Here is an 18,536-nt window from a genome sequence, read left to right as displayed (position 1 = left end):
TCAGTAACCCCCTGGTAAAACTGCACTAACCGTTTCCTCTATTAATGATTAAAAAACAATCAAGCATGTACTACAGTTCAGCATTTGAAACACTTCTATTATTACAATGATGCTCTGGGTGAGAAATGCATTTGAATACTTGGAACAAAACATGAAACATAGTTTTATGCTAAGTCATTTACAAGACCTCAGTTACCAAACAACGAGAGATATACGATAGCACATAAACAGGAATTTATTAAGACCACTGGCTCCAACAATACAAAAATTAAATATTAAGGCATCTTGTACTCCCATCTTGGTAGTGCAGTGAAGAGAAACGTTTAAATAGGAACCAGCACTTCTGTTCAGATGCTGTCTGATGTATTAGACAGATCCGTTTTTATGTTCTCCTCTTCCACACACCATGGAAAGCTCTCATGATCAAGCATCATGACCCAAACCAAGAGGAAAGCATAAACCAATATTCACTTATTAAAGGGAAGCAGTTCACCCTGGGGTGGGGGGTGGGAAGGCATTACAAAGAATGTTATGTGTAAAGCTCAAATACCAGGATTTAAGTTTCTCTGAAGCAATTTATGCCTCAGTAATTGAGAGAAAGGAGATGAACACTTAAGTTGAGAAGCCTATGAATCTGGATCATGCTTTGGAATAATTGTTCACTCAGTACTCTATTCTCTGGGACAGGAGTTTTGGAAAAGTCTTTTAAAAAAATGATCACATCCACTAGAATAAGATCATATAAGTTAACACTGATTACTTATCATTCCCCTTATTCCACTGACAAAGCTCAAAAGGCTTCCAAAGTATATTAAACAGTAACATTTCACCTTTTATTAAGGCAAGTTTGTGAAAATAATTTAATACAACCAAATCTCTTCAGGAATTTTCAGCTTAGAACATTTTTATGTAAGAAACATACAAAAAATGGTTTTATAAAAAGCCACCTCAATACCAGAAGAGAGTGACAAGAGTTTGAACCCAGTGTACTTTTTAAGGATGCTCTTCCCTTGTTTCCAATTCCAAGCGCTAGTCATCATCTTTAGGGCCACTTTTGCTTAACTATGAAAAAAGATAAAAGAAATATTCAACAAGTTTAAGCTACCATATTGAGTTATTTCCACTTCATAGCAAAGGTAAACATTTACAGCTACTGGAACCAGAGACGGCGAGGTTTGGGAACTTAAACCACCTCCAGCTTCCACCCCCTATTGTTATACTACAGACTAGAAGCACAAAGATTATTTTACACAGTTTTTATGGAAAGGGCGTCCCATGGCCCAAACAGCTGGCTTTAAAATAAACTGTAAGAATATACCCATTAGGTCCTCACTAAAATGCTAGTCTTTAACTCTCCTTGGATCATATGAGTTACTTCTGACAGGACTGGCACTAAGCAGCATGCAAAACTCATTTCATGAAGTTCTACAAAGAGAATGAACTTACTGTGTTAGGTATCAGTTTAATACATTTGAAGCTACAATTCGTGCAAGAAAAATACTGAGAGTAGTCGGCAGAAAACCTCAAAATGGAAGTAAACAATTTAAAACAACAAAAAACAGAAACTCTATCTTGATAACGATGGGAAACTACAACTAGGGTCTGACCGAACTAAAATGCTTAATTCCCCTAAGAAATCAAAGCATTTCTTCCCGTGAGCTGTTTCCTCAGTTTCCACAGCATCACTAACTTAGAGCCACAGAGAAGCATGCCCATTCTACGGTGTACTTACATCCAGTCACACCTCACTGTAGCTATAAATACTTACATGCTGATGTGGAAGAGGAAACGGCCGTCCCAGGGGAACCCAGAGGCGGAGGGGAGAAAACGGGAGATAAGAGCGTCAGTATTCGATGGCAATGCCATAAGGGTGTCTGAAGATGGAATTAAGTATTGTGTACCTTCACCACGTCCACCCAGTCCCAGCCTCGAGGCAGCTCTCCTTTGTGATCTAGAGGAGAAAACACAGAAACTTTACTTTTAAGACCAATCAGTGCCTTTTAAGGTAATACTCGATACAGAGGGTTTGTATGCCACTCTGCAGAGCAGATAAAATCTCAGTGACATAACACCATCGTCACTGTGCCTGGAGCACTGCTTTCCTGGGCACCCCTGCCAAGCGTTTCCGGTGTGTCCTCTGACGGTCCCCTAATTTCATTCTAGACAAAACCTGGTGGCCAGCAAAAATACGGAGGGGAGCTGGTAATGCCGGGAAGAGGAACCCATCAACTCATCAGCTTCCAGTGCTCGCACAAAGGATCTGCTGCCTCCACGGGGCACTGCGTATCTCCGTGAGAAGCCGTGCTGGCTCACTGTCCCATGTGCTCGCGCTTCCCTCCAGGCAGCTAGCTCAAGACAAGAGGCCTTACACACAAACGTGCGCCTCAACATGAAGAGGAGGCCTGGCCAACTTACCAGCTCCTGTGTTCTGATAAAATAGTCATCATTTAATCTGACATTTTTTAAACAGGACTTTAATCTGTTCGGAGTGCTTAAAGGCAAGCTGGACTTTTATATAAGAATTTATAAAGTAAAAGAATTTCATTCCTTTAACAGAATATTCAAATGTAAAGAACAGTTTAATAAATAGATACACTTAAATAATTTTCCATTTAAAATGGCTTTATTTCCTTTATGCTTGATATATTTGTATGTCTCATTTTAGAAAACATAAAATCTGTATTTGAAACAAGTATATTAATTTTATAGCAAGGGAAACGGAAACCAACTCTTTGATTATAATAGGAAAGAAGCAATATTACTGGAGCTCAATTTTAGATGCTAATGGTTCTTTTCTCCTTCCTGCCAAGAAGAGTCTCATCCCCCTGATTCCTGATTAGGAGGGGATGGAGGCAGATCACCAGCCTTGGGAACCAAGACTTACTCAGAGTGCCAGCCATGGCTGTCCCATTACAGCTCTATTTAGAATGCGAGCTCCAAGTCACAGCCCCTATGTTGTAATCACAGGAAGATAATGGCTCTTAGGTGGGCATCATCAAGGAGATGGAGGGAGGGGACAGTAATAAAAGGGAATGACCAGAGGTCATCAGGTAGGAAAGCACCAGGTAATGAACTGACACAGATGCTAAACATTCCAAAAAGCGGTGAACCCAAATTCTAGAAAACAGGCTGCTGTAGTTGTTGATGCTGTACTTTCATGCTGCTTTGACTTTGGTATAACGGATCCCAGACTTTATTTCACAAACCATTACAATTTCAAAAATGTGTTTTGAGGTTCACTACAGATTGCTATCTTTTTATTCTGCCACAGACATTAAACAAAACATACATAACCAGAAAACTACCAGCACTATATTTAAAAAAGGGCACTATTTTAAACTTTACCACCAAAGTAAAAGGATCAGTTCTTCTCATTAAAGAGCAGCTTGTAAACTTGCACCAATAACACACACACAGACGTAAATATATGCACACACTGTGTCCATGTATATAAATGTCTACAAGGTGATATCACTTTAACTAAGAAAAGGGTTACGGATTGATATAATTTGCCAATTTTCAGGTTAAATAAGAAAAGGGGTAAAACATTATTGCTGATATAAGCTGGGGTTTATAATACCCTTCTAAAGGTCCACCCGAAATGACTCTGGTTTAAGACACACAGAATTCCACCTTTTTGTTGCTGTTGTTAATCCTCACCCAAGGATATTTTTCCATTGATTTTTTAGAGAGTGGAAGGGAGGGGAGGGACAGAGAGAGAGAGAAACATCCATGTGAGAGAGACACATCAGTTCGCTGCCTCCCACACGCACCCCAACTGGGGCTGGGGATCGAGCCTGCAACTGAGATATGTGCCCTTGACTGGATTTGAACCCAAGACTCTTCAGTCTGGGGGCTGAAGCTCTATCCACTGAGCCAAACCAGGCAGGGCAGGAATTCCATTCTTAAGTTTCATTGCTGTTGTATAAGTAAGTCAACTATAGACAAAAACATTACAATATTTATTGTGCTAAGATCAAATGGTGTACCAGACTTCATTTGATATGAAAGCTATATTTCAAGAAGTTTTCAGTAATACACATATCTGCCATAGAGGTAAACAAACAGGAAAATCCCACACATGACAGAGAGGGTACAAGTAGGACACACACCTGTATGATATTCTTTTTTTTTAATATTCTTTTTTTTAACATATATTTTTATTGATTTCAGAGAGGAAAGGAGGAGAGAGAGATAGAAACATCAATGATGACAGAGAATTATTGATCAGCTGCCTCCTGCATGCCCCCTATTGGGGATTGAGCCTGCAACCCAGGCATGTGCCCCTGACCGGAATTTAACCCGGGACCTTTCAGTCCGCAGGCTGACGCTCTATCCACTGAGCCAAACCAGGTAGGGTCCTGTATGCTATTCTAATGCTCCTGAAAGTCAGGACTGATTTACAGTTACTCTGCCGCTCATCTACCTTCTCACATGGTTCTCTCTTGTGGTGAAGGAGAAAGTATTTTCAATACACATCTGTGCCCTGACACAGTCTCTGATCCAAGTGCCCCAGAATAAAGAGTGGAGACTAATCCTCAAAATGGAAACCTGGTTACTAAGCACCCACAGAGCAATAAAAAGCAACACATTTCTCAGTGTTATAAAAGGAAAAAACAAACACAAACCTGTTTTATCTGCCAGCTTACGTTTCTGGGCTTTTGTAAGCTGTTCCTTCTTGTCTTTTTTCTTACTGGATGGGGCTACATTAGGAGTTTCAACTGAGAGGATATTGCTTATGGATGTCTAGGGGGAAAAAAGAATTCTTAGACCCATGTCTTAAAGCTTACTGAATTACACAAAATATGGCTACATCCTGAAATGGGTTGATAATTTTTAGACTTGTGAAATAAAAGAAACCTCCACTGTTCTATTCGTTTATTAGCACAGGTGAACTTAGCGTACTGGATGCACTAGAATGCACATGACGGGCACAATACTAGTGCCACTGTTGCAACCAGGTCCCGCAGCAAGGAGATCTGACACCAGCATGATGCAGAAGCTCTGAAGTTCCAAGGTAATTTTACAATTTAATTTGCTATTATTTGGAAATTTAAGTAAGTCTTTAGAAAAATACTTAACAGTACCCTAGTTCCCTGAAGAAATGAAGGAAATATTTAAAATACAGCTGGGCAAAAGCAGATCTACAGTTGTGAGTACGTGAAAGTTTATTCTTGTATTATCATTTATTAATTAGTTATTTATTTATATTGCAACTGTAAACCTACTTTTGCCCACCCCTGGATTTCGGTTCATGCAGCCAGAGATTCTGAGGCAAAATTTTAAATGCTTACGAGGTGCAGGCATTGCAATGAATGTTGTACATTCAGTCATTTACTACAGTCTCATCAGGTGGATGCTGCTGTAACTGCCATCTTCCAGATGAAGAAACTGAGCAGTGAGATGAGGAACCCAGCGTCACCCAGTAAGCGGTGCGGTGAGGGTCTGAACCCACGTGGTCTGCCCCCGTCCTCGACTTGAGCTCCCTCCCCCACTGCTTCTCCAGCTGCCTCCCAGTGTCCTGTGCTCTGCTGGGCCCGGGGAAACCAGAACTGCTCAAGCACAGGACGTGGCCTTTGCTGTCAGTGTACAGCTTGGTTCACAGACAAAACTCAGCACTGACCACCACCGTTTTTTAGGAGGACGTGGTGCAAAGGGGCTAATACACAGATGCTCATGGTCATCAAAGAGGCTTCTTCCCTAAAATAATTCTAGAAAAAAAGGTATACTTTTCCCATTTAATAAAGTCTCCTTAAATTGCCATACCTTCAAACTGAACTGTGGCAAGACCACTTACAATGAAATAATCCTCATAAAAAATGTCATACATATTTTAGCTCTACATAAGAAACCCCCTTTCTGAGTGTTATGAGGAAATAAACTTGGAAATGTGAATTCTACAATATCAGTTTTGGTGGGCACATGAAGTATTCTAGTTTTATAGGAATGGTAAAATATGGAGAGTAAAATTTTTAAAGTTATATGGAAGCTAAGAAATCTGTAATTCATTGTTCTTATGTAACTCAGATGTAACTCACCTTAAACTAACAATCTCTTTCCAATTAAAAAATAACTAGCTCAAATTAATTACTAACAGTGAAATGGAAACAATAAGAACATCTGGCAAAAACAAATGGCACACTCACCGCAGAGTTCACGGGATGGTGATTCTCCATGAACTGCTCTTTGTTGTCCTTGGCATACTCGAACAGCGTGTAGGTCATGGCGGTGCCGAGGTTGGCGTCCACCGCCTCCTGTAACTTGGCTAATATGCTCTCCTTTATGGCTGAGGATCTGGAGTGCACAGAAATACATTGCTAGCAGAAAAGCAAGAGTGTAAAACCAAAAACCCAATGAAAATAAAACACTACTCACATGGTGTTGTTAAAGAAAGCGTTCATGGAGATAATTGGGGGGGTCTGGGGATATGTTTCCGTCCACGAAACCTCTATGAGGAAGGCTTTGGGGTCACCATTTTCACCTATCTGAAGAAAAGGGAAATCTCAGGCTTGTAAAAAGTGATACAAAGACAGAATATTTAATTATGATCTTTGGAATGAATCCTTTCCAATGCTCATGGTCAGGTCAGTGGTTAGAGCATCAGCTTGCACACCAAAGGTCATGGGTTCGATTCCTGGTCAAGGGCATGTACCTGAGTTGTAGGTTTGACACCCTTGCTTGCGCATTCCCCCACCCCCCATTAGGGAGCATGTGGGAGGCAACCAATTGATGCCTCTCTTTCAGCCCCTCCCTTCCACTTTCTCTAAAAATCAATGGAAAAAATATCCTCAGGCGAGGCTTTAACTAAGTAAGTAAGTAAATAAATAAATAATTGATGTCATGGTGATGTGTCTTCATTTAAATGCTTCAGAAAATCCAAAAGCATAATAAATCCAAACCACTAAATTTAAAAACAAATTCAGCATTTATAGCAACCTTTAGTCTTCTCCAGCAAAGTAGTAAACACTCCTACTTATGTCAACTCTTACCCTATATTGAAATGAAACTGGACTTAATTCCCGGAAACTTTCATCTCCTTCATATATAGAACGTAATGCTTCCAGTTCCATCTGAAAGAAATGAATCAAGTGCATTTTGTTTAGTGCTACAAATGGGTTAGAAGTAGAGGGTCTGATTCAAGCCCACTCAACTACGTAAAAGTTGACTATGTAAAAGTTGACTAACGTAGCCTTAGATGTTTATAATATACAGGGACATACCAACACAACACAGTAACACTGATACTAATACTTCAAAACTATGTGTCAGGCACTGCGAAGCATTTTACAGCGTATCATCTCACCTAATTCTCACATCAGTCCTGTGAAGAAAATCTCACTATCTTCCCCTTCCAAAGAGGGGCAATAAGATTAGGAGTAAAGCAACCCCAGAGCACATGCCCTGGATCTCTCTGCTGACGAGTAGCCTGGACACAAAGAGCGTGAAAAAGCATTACTTATACATCTTATGCTTGTAACCCTTCCCATGGAATGATACAAAACTGGTAAAAACACTTAAGGACAGTAAAAAGAACTTTGAAACAATGGTAGTTAGAAAAAGGTTGACAAGGACCTACCCAAGATGGGAGAAAGGATAGTAAGAGTGACGAAGAATCTCTGCCTGGAAATATGTCTTAGGACCTCGTGGCTTAGAGGAGAAGACTCGCTGCTGTTGTGATTACGGGGGAACACATGAGAAGAGAAGCCAGGAGAGACTGCACTTGGATACATCTTTTAGTTTAAAAAAAACCATGTCATGAATTCCACAAACTAAAGATGGGCGGATTTGATCTATGTGGACAACATTTTAGAAGAGATTATTAAAGAAAGTGTTTGAGAGTAAGAAGTAGTTCCTAAGACCTAGCAAGCATATGAAAAACAACATCTATGTCAACAGCCCCTCTCAGAGAGGGTCCCTTGATTACAGAAAGGCCCCACAATTTCTCTTGCTACTTTTACAGAAATGCAAACTAGATTCAGGAATAACCGAGCAGGAGCCTGGCCAGTGCGGCTCTGTTGGTTGGAGCATCGTCCCGTACACCACAAGGTGGTGGTGGGTCCGATGCCCAGGTTTCAGGTTCGTGCCCAGTCAGGGCGCAAGTGGAAGGCAGCCAATCAATGTTTCTCCCATTGATGTTTCTCTCCTTCTCTGGCTCCCTCCCCACTTTTTCTCCCTAAATATCAATAATAATAATAACAAACAAAAAATAACTAAGATTAGATTGGAACAAACTTACTCAAAATACAGTGCTACTCCGTGGGTCGTTAATCCTGTCCTACATTTTCGTGATTGACCTGGACAGGCACGACAGTGGAAGGCAGGCGTGCCAACTTAGTGGATGACATTTGGTGGGACAGTGAATCATGCTGGTGGCAGAACGAAAACTCACACAGTCCTTGCCCAACAACCTACAGGATGACACTTGAGAGGCTAGAGTCCTTGGATACCTAAACACACAGGTAGAGGGCGAAAGGCCAACTGCTTTGCATAAAGCGCCTAAAGCAGTGGTTCTCAACCCTCCTAACGCCGCGACCCTTTCATACAGTTCCTCATGTCGTGGTGACCCCCAACCTTAAAATTATTTTCGTTGCTACTTCATAACTGTAATTTTGCTACTTTTAATGAATCGTAATGTAAATACCTGTGTTTCCTGATGGTCTTGGGCGACCCACAGGTTGAGAACCGCTGCTGTAGAGCCTAAGACCATCGGAAAACACAGATATTTACATTACGATCCATTAACAGTAGCAAAATTACAGTTATGAAGTAGCAACGAAAATGATTTTACGGGGGTCACCACAACATGAGGACCTGTATTAAAGGGTGGCGGCATCGGAAAGGTTGAGAACCACTGGCCTAAAGGGTTTAGTGGACAGTAAATCTAACTGTAGAGAACTGGGATGCCACCATTTCAAAACAGGACACAGAAACACGTGTACTCTGCCCACAAACACACGACTCCGGGAGAATTTTATAAAAGGGACACCGAGAAAAGCTCAAATAAACCCCACCAAAGGGTCCGGGGGCCAGACTTCGAGAAACATCACCCTCTGCGCTCCCTGCTTCCCAGGAGAACTCTGGATGCCTTGGCTCGGAGACGCACCTGGCAAGAACATCTCAGAAAGGACCCAGACACCAGCTGGCTAACCATCCATCCATCCATCCACCCATCCTCTGTTATCTCCGTCCAGGTAAAGCGCTAACTTTCCTCCCATACGTTCCAAATGAGCAGGGAACTCCCAGTTCTTTAAGAAACTCCGATCCCCGTCCTGGCCGTGCCGCGCCGGGGCCATCGCTCCTGCCTCCGCAGACCTGCTCTTCACCCGCCCCCATCACACCCCCAGACGGCCCCCCTGCACCCCCAGAGGGCACGTCGCACCCCCGTCAACGTGACGTGTGCTCAGAATCGACGACTATCAGATGGACGACTCATTCCACCAAAGGACGCGGCCGGAGCCCGCGGACACCGGCGCCACGTGGTCCTCCGTCGGAGATGTAACTCGATGACACGCCCGTCGAGGTAACATTCAGAGGCGATCGGATCCCAGGGGCACAACTCGGTGGACAGGCGTCCAACACGCGGCACGTCGGGCGGGCCAAGTCCAACGGGTCGCGGACCAAGGACACGCATTCCAGCCGTTGAGGAGTCGGGGCGACCCCGGGCCGACGGGACTGAGCGCGGCGGGGCCTGGGGCGGCGGGGGCGGCGCACGTCCGGCCGGGCTCGCCGGGCACCGGTCAGCCTGGGGCACCGGCCAGGCTCTGTCCGCCGTAGGGGCGAGGGCGCACGTGCGGGGCCGTTCGTCCGGGCGCGGGAAGGCAGCCACCCTCCCTCGGGCCGGGCCCCGCGCCTGCGCGGGGAGAGGGGCGTGCAGGGCGGACTCACCTCCTGGTCCTCGTTGGCACTCATCGCGCGGGGCGCGGGCGCCTCCCGAGCGGGCGGACGGCGTTGGCGACCACGAAGAGAAACGCGAGCCGTGGCCCCGAGGCCGGGGCGTCCCTGTTCCGCGCCCTCGGCCGCGGGAGGCGCACCCTTCGCACCGCAGACGGCAGTCCCGCGCACCCCTGGCCCTCGGGCAGCGCGAAGCCGCCCGCGGAAGGGCTGAGGGCGCGGAGCCCGAGGCCGTGGCAGGCGGGGCGCCGGGGCGTGTGGAGAGAGACAGCCGAGCCGTAAGGCAGAGGCCCCGCCTCCTCCTTCTTCTCGCTCCTCCTATTGGCTCCGCCTCGCTCCGCCCAGCTCCAGCTCCTGTAGGAAATGTGCGTCTTCCCTACGTCTTGTGGAGCAGCGTCAAGTTCCCGAGTAGCGATTGGTGTAGAGCGCTGTCACTCAGGCCCAGAAAGCGTTTCCTGTGCATGCGCAGGTGGGCGGAGGGAAGTCCTGCTTGCTGGAACCGGCTGTGAGGCGGCGGCTGCAGGACCCGGCCCGGCGGTCTCAGGCACCCCTGCCTGCTTCCCCTCGTCCTCCCCGGCTGGAGGCGACCGGCCACAGCTGCAGTGGGCCCCGTGCACGCGGCCTGGGTGAGTCCGGGCCGGAGACGGCGGGCCAGGCGACACCGCCTTGGGAGAGCGCTGGCTGATGCTAGGGGCCTGCGTTTTCCAGCGGTGTCAGCGGGTGCAATGCTGGCATTTCTCCTCTAGCCCCTGTGCACCTGTTTCTAGGGCCTCCAGGTTTAAGGGGGCGGGGGAGGAAGGTAGAATCTGCTTTTAGGGCTCCAGCGTCATTTCTCTGCCTCTCCTGAATTCTGCGATCCTGGGACGGTACCTTTTCTGAAATCAGTTGTTGGTTCACATCCTCAACATCGGCTTCCCCCCCCTCCACCCCCCCTCCCCTCCCCATCATCCAAGCCTCAAACTGTCGTTCCTATTTTGGTCGTTTTGTAGTTGAACTTCTTTGAGTCTTATCCTCATTCGCCTTGTCCTACCCCCTGAACCTCCGTTAATTAAAAAAACAGTGACCACATTTATCTTCCACTTTGAGCAGGTCGCCTTCCTTTGCCTTGTACCATCATTCTTTCCAAGAGTCTTCCTTATGCTCGTGCATGCCAGCTTCCAGATTATTCCCTGGCACTACATGGTGCCCCGTCCAGGGTGTTACTCCTTCTGCGCCTCCGTCCACGCCCTTGGCTTCTTCTAGGAGCTGCTGTCAGCCAGGCCCACGCACCTCTGTACCTGTCCTTTGCCCTCCCATTCCTGTGCTGCAGAATAAGCACGTCCCATTTCAAGTGCCAAAGCTTTTAGGATAGAATGTGCAAGAATTTCAGATACAATTTTCATTACTGGGGACAGAATTACAATAATTTAGAGCTGCACTGCCCGTTATAGTAGCCAGTAGCCAGATGTGGCTACTGAATATTTGAATAGACTAGAGTCACTAGACCAGTGGTCGGCAAACTGCGGCTCGCGAGCCACATGCGGCTCTTTGGCCCCTTGAGTGTGGTGGCTCTTCCACAAAATACCACGTGCGGGCGCGCACGTACAGTGCGATTGAAACTTCGTGGCCCATGCGCAGAAGTCGGTTTTCGGCTCTCAAAAGAAATTTCAATCGTTGTACTGTTGATATTTGGCTCTGTTGACTAGTGAGTTTGCCGACCACTGACCTAGACCAATTTGAGATGTGCTTTCAGTGTACAATACACACCAGATTTTGAAAACTTAGTACAAAAAAGGACAATATCTTGATAATAACTTTTATATTAATGTTGAAAGTATAAGTATTATTTTGGATATATTGGTTAAATAGAATATCATTAAAATTAATTCCACCTATTTGTATTTTCTTGTGTGACTGCGAGAGTATGCATATAGCTACACTGTAGGGTTGATTGAATCTGCTGATGTGGTACCCGAGATATGGAGGACCGGCTAGATAATTAGCATATTATTTTAATAATATCTCAGGAGTTCAGAAATTAGATGTTAGCAATTACAGAGAAATTATAGGTAATTACAGTTTTGTATATCTATGTCAATAATTATTTTTCTTTATAGCTGAAGTAGGTCATGAGGCCTCTTTTAATTGGATGGCATTCTGCTTTCTTGCTCTGCTCATTCCAAAGTTCTGTGTGCATTTTGAGATGTTACTGAAAATACTGATTAGTCTTAAAGTTGACTACCTTTGTAATATGAAAGATTTTTTAAAAATACAGTACCAATAGTTACCAAATTTCAATAGGTCAATTTAGGAATTAAAGTTTTTAAAAACTTTTGATTTCTTTTGTATTTGAAGACACTTCAGAGTCTTTTGCCTTTTTGTAATGTTTTCTAAATGGTGGAGGTTCACATATTAGGAAGGGCTTTGGGCTTTTGAAAAATGAGTTATGAATGTATCAACATTTGCATTTTAGATTTTTCAGAACGCCTCGAACATGGGTCCCACACAGTGGGACTTCCCTGTGGAATTATGTTGTCGGCCTATGGCCTTTGTTGCTCTCACTGGCCTGGATGTGGTGTATAATGCCGTCCACCGAGCAGTCTGGGATGCTTTCTGTGCCAATCGGAGGGCTGATCGGGTACCCATTTCTTTCAAGGTGCTCCCAGGTGACCACGAGTATCCCAAATGTAGACCCAAGGTAAGGGCATGGTGATTGCATGGGGCTGTCCTCCCTCTCTCCCTCTATGTGTGCGTGTATCTTTTTTGTTCCTATTGTCTGAGCTCGAAAACCCCTGAGTTTATTAAGGGGATGGTTACAGGGATGGGTATAGAAAACCCTGGGCTTTGTCAAGTCTGTAATACACTACAGGTATCCTACCTTATAATAGACAAATATGCAAATTGACCGCACCTTTGCTACGCCCAAGCCACGCCCACCAACCAAGCCACGCCCACCAGGAAACCGTTGCAGGGATGTTGGGGTGTGGCGGAGCCCAAGGTTGGGAAAGCCTCAAGCAGAGGCTTTCCCGGCCTTGGGCACCAGCCGGGAGCCTGCACGGATCGCAGGCAACCACTGGGGGTCGGCTCCTGCGATCCTTAGCAGGGATGTTGGGTGCGGCCAAGCCCAAGGCCACCGCCCGGGGCCAAGCCCCGACCCTGAAAGAAGGCAGAAGGCGGTGGCCACAGCCAAGGCCTGGGTCCCCGGTGCCGGCAGAAAACTGGTGCAGGCAGCCAGGTGAATGAAGGTCTATTGCACGAATCTTCGTGCAAACAGGCTACTAGTCCTATATAATAAGAGAGGAATATGCTAATTACGACCGGCCCCATAACGACAGGATCACAGATCTGCAGGAGGGTGGGGCAGTGAACTACAAGCGGGCAGCGGAGAGCTACAGGAGGGGGCAAGGCAGCAAGCTATGAGGGGGGAGGGAAAAGGGCGAGGGGGTGGGGGGAGCTACAGGAGGGCGGGGCAGTGAGCTACTGGTGCACGGATTCGTGCACAGGACTACTAGTGTTTAATAATAGTTATTTTTTTAAACCCGGCAGAATAATTACTTTATAACTATTAAGCTTTTTATACAACGAGCCTAGTTTTTCCTTTGTTTTTAAAAAAAAACCCAAATCTCCATAAAGGCCTCTCTATTTAGGAAGGTTTCACATTCCCCATTCATCATTACCAGTATCGTTGTAGAATCCATGGTCTTCACAGTTTACAAGTAAAGCGAAATGCCATCTTGGCAATATGTCTTGAAACAAATGAAGCTATGTTGGGTTTCAGATAATAGTTTATTTGAGCAGCTTTTACAAGAACAGAAACTTGAAATGGTGAGGAATACAAGTCAAATTTACCGGGAAAAGGGCTGTTTGCTTCCAGGGTATTTGAGAAACTTAATATCATTAGAAACTCTTGGCTTTGTTCATTTTTTAAATGAAAATTGTCACAGCTCTAGGGTTGACATCCTACCTCTAGTACTTTCTAGCTCTTATTTGGTCTCTGTAAGCTGGAATTTCCTCATCTTTTTTTTTTTATATATATTTTACTGATTTTTTATAGAGAGGAAGGGAGAGGGATAGAGAGTTAGAAACATCGATGAGAGAGAAACATCATCGATCAGCTGCCTCCTGCACACTCCCTACTGGGGATGTGCCTGCAACCCAGGTACATGCCCTTGACCGGAATTGAACCTGGGACCCTTCAGTCCACAGGCCTACGTACGCTCTAGCTACTGAGCCAAACCGGCTAGGGCGAATTTCCTCATCTTATTAACAACTAGAGGCCCTGTGCAAGAAATTCGTGCGTGGGGGCTATGGGGAGAGGTGTCCCTCAGCCCAGCCTGCACCCTCTTGCAATCCGGGACCCCTTGGGTAGGGTCCCTAGGCCTGGCCCGCGATCAGGGCCTATCGGGGCTTTGCTTTCCCCGGCAGCCAGCAGCTGGCCCCGCCTCCGCCGCTGCTTGCCATCTGTGTGGGCGCTGCTCCCCTCCTCCCCCGCCACAGGTTGCCTCCTTCTGCGGGGATGTGGTGCGGAATGGGGTGCGATCTCTTGGCTAGTCTGGGCCTCCCTCTGCAGGGTGATCACTGGCCTGTCCCGCACACCTGCCACAGCGTCACTGGCCAGTGGCCTGGGCCTCCCTCTATGGCGTGATCGATCGTGGGGCCCCCAGATCGATCGCACCGGTGCCCTGGGCCTCCCTCTTTGGGGTGATCAATTGCGGAGCCCCCCCCCCCCCCATCAATTGCCCTGCAGAGGGTGGCCTGGGCCTCCCTCTGTGGGACGATCGTGGGGCAATGGCCGCCCCCCCCCCCCCCGACTAATTGCATCACACCCACCTTGGCTGGTCTGGCGCCAGTGCATGTCATAGCGTGGTCGTCCGGAAGGTCGTCCAGATGGTGGTTCTGCTGTTCGGTCGTTCGGTCGATTTGCATATTACGCTTTTATTATTCTAGATGGCTTGGGTATATACTGAGTGAGATAAATGCCCATAAAGTGCCGGGGGCTCAAGAACAGGTGGTTTCTGCTGCTGTTGTCATCAGGTAACTCTCCAACTTTTGCCAATACTTGCAGAGAACTTCCTATGAGTGGTACATTCCGAAAGGGATCCTGAAGACGGGCTGGATGAACAAGCATCTGAACCTGGTGCCCGCCCTGGTGGTTGTGTTCTACGAGCTGGACTGGGACGAGCCGCAGTGGAAGGAGAAGCAGTCCGAGTGCGCTACCCGAGTGGAAATCGTCAGGTCTGCTCTGCGCTGTCGGGCCGGCCGGTTCGGTTGCTGGCAGCCGGGCACTGTTTAGGCTGCAGCGGTCACTTTGGGGATTGCTGAACTCCAGGGAAACGTGTTCAGTTCCAAACAGGAAGCATTCCTATTAACTTAAATAATGCGGAGCAGGAGGAAGAAATTAGAAGACAGATTGGTCTGAATTTCCAAATGCTTTTTCTTGCATTTATATTTTTTGAAGATACGGTAATTTGCTCGTTAGTCTCATAATACTTTTGCTCTAGCACCAGTTCAGTATCAAAATAATTCTTTTGAATGACTCCTCTGTAATGTATCACTATAAGGATATTATTGTATTATAACTTTTACATGCAAGTATATATTAAACTTTTACTTTCCCAAAACAGACTTTTGTAAGGATTCAAAGCTTGATGTGAGATTTTTATTTTTGAAATTGAAATCATTGTGGCATATATGTTTCTTTGTATGCAGGACAAGATTTCCTCTAATCTTGTGGATTTTTAGTTGAATTTTCTTTCTTTGAATTATCAGATGTATTTTATGTAAGGTCTTGAATACATGTATATTTTTAAAATATGTTTTAATTGATTTCAGAGAGAGGGAGAGAGCTATGGATAGAAACATCAGTGATGAGAGAGAAACATTGGTCGGCTGCCTCCTTGCACGCCCCCTACTGGGGATGGAGCTCGAACCTGGGCATGTGTCCTGACCTCCTGGTTCATGGGCTAATGCTCAGCCACTGAGCGACACCAGCTGGGCTTGAATACTAGTATATTTCTAAAAAACCAATTTAATTATTTAATGTTAAAATTTTTCCATTGCAGGCAGAGTTTACAAGGGAGAAACACAAAAGTTGCAGTGGTTCTGATTCAGAAGAAAACCCCGTTGCCCCCAGGTATCAAAAAGTTAATAATGAATCGTTTTATGCCTCCAATTCTTATTACCAAGAAGCATAATTGTTAATGTTGAAATCTTTCCTGCATTCAGTTATGGGAAAGATAGTGTGTTAACTTAAAAAGTACTATTAACGCATGCATAGTGCTTATTGTACAAATTTAAGAATGTTCAAGAGTGCAGATCTTAAGTCCTGCTCTCCGTCACTTATCCTGATGTAGCATATAGCCATTGACAAAACAGTTACCATTTGATTTTTAAACAACGTTGTTTACTTCTCTGAGATCTGTTTAAAATTATATTCCTCGTGTAATATTTTTTTTCTTAATTTGCAGTAGGGCCAAGGAAAATGCAGTATTATTTCTAATTTCTCACTAGAAAATGCCTAGGTTTTGCCCAGCCAGAGTGGCTCGGTTGCTTGAGTGTTGTGCCATGCACCGAAAAGATCGTACGAGGTTTGATTCCCGGTCCGGCCACATACCTACTGAGAGGCCAAAATATTTTTTGTTTCGGTGTTGAAACTTGTAGCATCCTAAATCCACTTTCATGAATTACTGCTTCCATCTTTAGTTACGGTTTCTGAAATAGTAATGCGGCCTCTGTGCTGGCATTGCTTCGTGTATCTTGGCTCAGGAGGAAATTCCGTAGTGTTTTCCTGACAGATCGTGTACTGTGTCACTTCTAAGAACCCACAGTGCCCCCAAGGGCCCCAGGACTGCTCCTGGCATGGTGGCAGTGGTTGGGGTTTTTATTCTTAATTCTACTGCTCAGGTTTGGGGAAATGCCCATTGGGAAGAATGCATTAATGATTTCCTCTCTCTTTGTGGGCCGTGTCAACAGGAGAGGATGTGATGGCTTCAGAAAGGGCCGCAGCTTTATGTAATGCGTGTGAACTCTCAGGAAAATCTTTGTTTGTCCTGCCCCACACGGACCACCTTGTGGGTTATATTATAAGGTAAATGAAGGTCTTTGAAATATTTTTCTTTAGTAGATAGTTCATTAGGCATTGAGAAATTGGAGCTTTAGACCCATTTATAAAAACAAACATGTTCATGGGGGAAAAATTCATATGGTGTTGAGGATATGAGATAAAAAGTAAAATTCCCTTAGTCCACTCTTTAACTTTCTCCAGTTCCCTGGGATAACCATTATCAACATCTTACTACACTTGATCTTCACCAAAAGGCTGAGAAGTGATTCCACTAGCAACGAATTAAGTTTCCTTCCTAAAAATGTCTTTTTTTACAAAAATAAATATAATCATATAGCATATACCGAACTGCCTTGTAACATCACCTCATTGACACCATATGTACCTCTAGGTCAACTTCATTTAAAAAACTTTTTCATATTTTAAATTGTACTTCTCGGTAACTACCATATGGCCTTTTCTGACTTGTCCTTTTATATGACAGTGTCTCTATTTCTGGCCTGTGTTTTACTTCGTTTTCGATATGTTTATGTATATATTTAAATAATTTTTAAGAAGGGTCTGAGTCCCATGGTATCTTAGCCTACAGATGTAGCCTTATCTCACAAATCATGTGACCATTGTCCAGTTCACAGAAGCAACTTTCTATTTTTTTTAATAGATTAGAAAATGCCTTTTATGAACATGCACAGACCTATTACTACACAGAAATCAGAAGAGTGAAATCTCATAAAGAATTTTTGAATAAAACAACACACCAGGTACGTGTTTTTCCCTGAAGAAGGAAATAATAAAGATTCTAGAGCTGATTAATTTGAGGGAGATCGTGAATGTCTTTAATACTTTAATGTTTTTAAAGGGCTTCAGTACTTTTAAAGTTTTTTTTAAGCATTTACTTACTTACTTACTTACTTATTTATTTTGTTAATCCTTACCCGAGGATATTTTTCCCATTGGTTTTTAGAGAGAGTGGAAAGGAGAGGGACGGAGGGAGAGAGACAGAGAGAAACATCGATGTGAGAGAGATACATCAATTGTTTGCCTCCCAAATGTGCCCCGACCGGGGCTGGGTATCCAGCCTGCAACCTAGGTACATGCCCTTTACTAGAATTGAATCTGTAACCCTTCACTCTGCAGGCTGATGCTCTAACCACTGAACAACCCGACCAGGACTTTTTAAAGCATTTAAGAGCTAATTCTTTTTTGTATCCTTTGCCCTTAATGTTCTTAAATGTAGATAGACTTTTATAGCCTTCTTAACTATACTTATTTGTTGGAATAATTTTTGAACTTTAATTTTTAATATTTTCTTATACTTTTGTGTCTCAATAAAAATTATTAAAAATTTTATATTTTTAAGAGAATATGTGTAATGATGTTTTTTCTATTCTTTTTTCAGCTTTTATTTGTTAGACATCAGTTTAAAATAGCTTTCTTCAGTGAGTTGAAACAAGATACACAAAATGCGCTGAAGTAAGTTTCTAACAGTTGTCAAACTAAATTTTTCTTATCTTGATGTTAATAATACTATATTATGGCAACTTCTGAATCACAATCAAACTAATTTTAAAATGTTTATGTTGATTTAGATTCAGGTATATAG

At 44.4% G+C, this 18,536-nt stretch overlaps 2 protein-coding genes across 7 annotated transcripts in view; one reads left to right on the top strand and one right to left on the bottom strand.

The window, feature by feature from the left end:
* Nucleotides 1-212: 212 nt before the first annotated feature.
* Nucleotides 213-10,170, bottom strand: RWDD4 (RWD domain containing 4). Of its 5 annotated transcripts, none has more exons than XM_054720152.1 (8): nucleotides 9,886-10,170; nucleotides 6,990-7,070; nucleotides 6,376-6,485; nucleotides 6,147-6,294; nucleotides 4,629-4,746; nucleotides 1,902-1,951; nucleotides 1,733-1,771; nucleotides 213-1,062 (listed from the first exon to the last, which is right to left on the bottom strand). In XM_054720152.1, exons 1-7 carry the CDS (start codon nucleotides 9,907-9,909, stop codon nucleotides 1,739-1,741), a joined length of 564 nt encoding a protein of 187 aa, XP_054576127.1. In that variant the 5' UTR covers nucleotides 9,910-10,170; the 3' UTR covers nucleotides 213-1,062; nucleotides 1,733-1,738. The 5 variants fall into 5 exon arrangements, with proteins under 5 accessions (XP_054576127.1, XP_054576129.1, XP_054576130.1 ...); XM_054720154.1 differs by lacking the exon at nucleotides 9,886-10,170 and adding an exon at nucleotides 9,380-9,648; XM_054720155.1 differs by lacking the exon at nucleotides 9,886-10,170 and adding an exon at nucleotides 8,642-8,678.
* Nucleotides 10,171-10,375: 205 nt separating this feature from the next.
* The window catches only part of TRAPPC11 (trafficking protein particle complex subunit 11), a 32,999-nt gene continuing 24,838 nt past the window's right edge, over nucleotides 10,376-18,536 (top strand). For both annotated transcript variants that reach the window (XM_054720151.1, XM_054720150.1), the window contains exons 1-7: nucleotides 10,376-10,517; nucleotides 12,344-12,568; nucleotides 14,936-15,105; nucleotides 15,933-16,003; nucleotides 16,843-16,957; nucleotides 17,595-17,694; nucleotides 18,333-18,406. In XM_054720151.1, coding sequence (XP_054576126.1) covers nucleotides 12,365-12,568; nucleotides 14,936-15,105; nucleotides 15,933-16,003; nucleotides 16,843-16,957; nucleotides 17,595-17,694; nucleotides 18,333-18,406 — 734 coding nt within the window. In that variant the 5' untranslated portion in view covers nucleotides 10,376-10,517; nucleotides 12,344-12,364. The remainder of the gene's footprint in view (nucleotides 10,518-12,343; nucleotides 12,569-14,935; nucleotides 15,106-15,932; nucleotides 16,004-16,842; nucleotides 16,958-17,594; nucleotides 17,695-18,332; nucleotides 18,407-18,536) is intronic.

Source organism: Eptesicus fuscus, chromosome 8 (genome assembly GCF_027574615.1).
Source record: "Eptesicus fuscus isolate TK198812 chromosome 8, DD_ASM_mEF_20220401, whole genome shotgun sequence".
Lineage (NCBI taxonomy): Eukaryota > Metazoa > Chordata > Mammalia > Chiroptera > Vespertilionidae > Eptesicus > Eptesicus fuscus.
The sequence above is the reverse complement of the archived record's forward strand: the minus strand, read 5'-3'. Positions and strand labels throughout refer to the sequence as shown.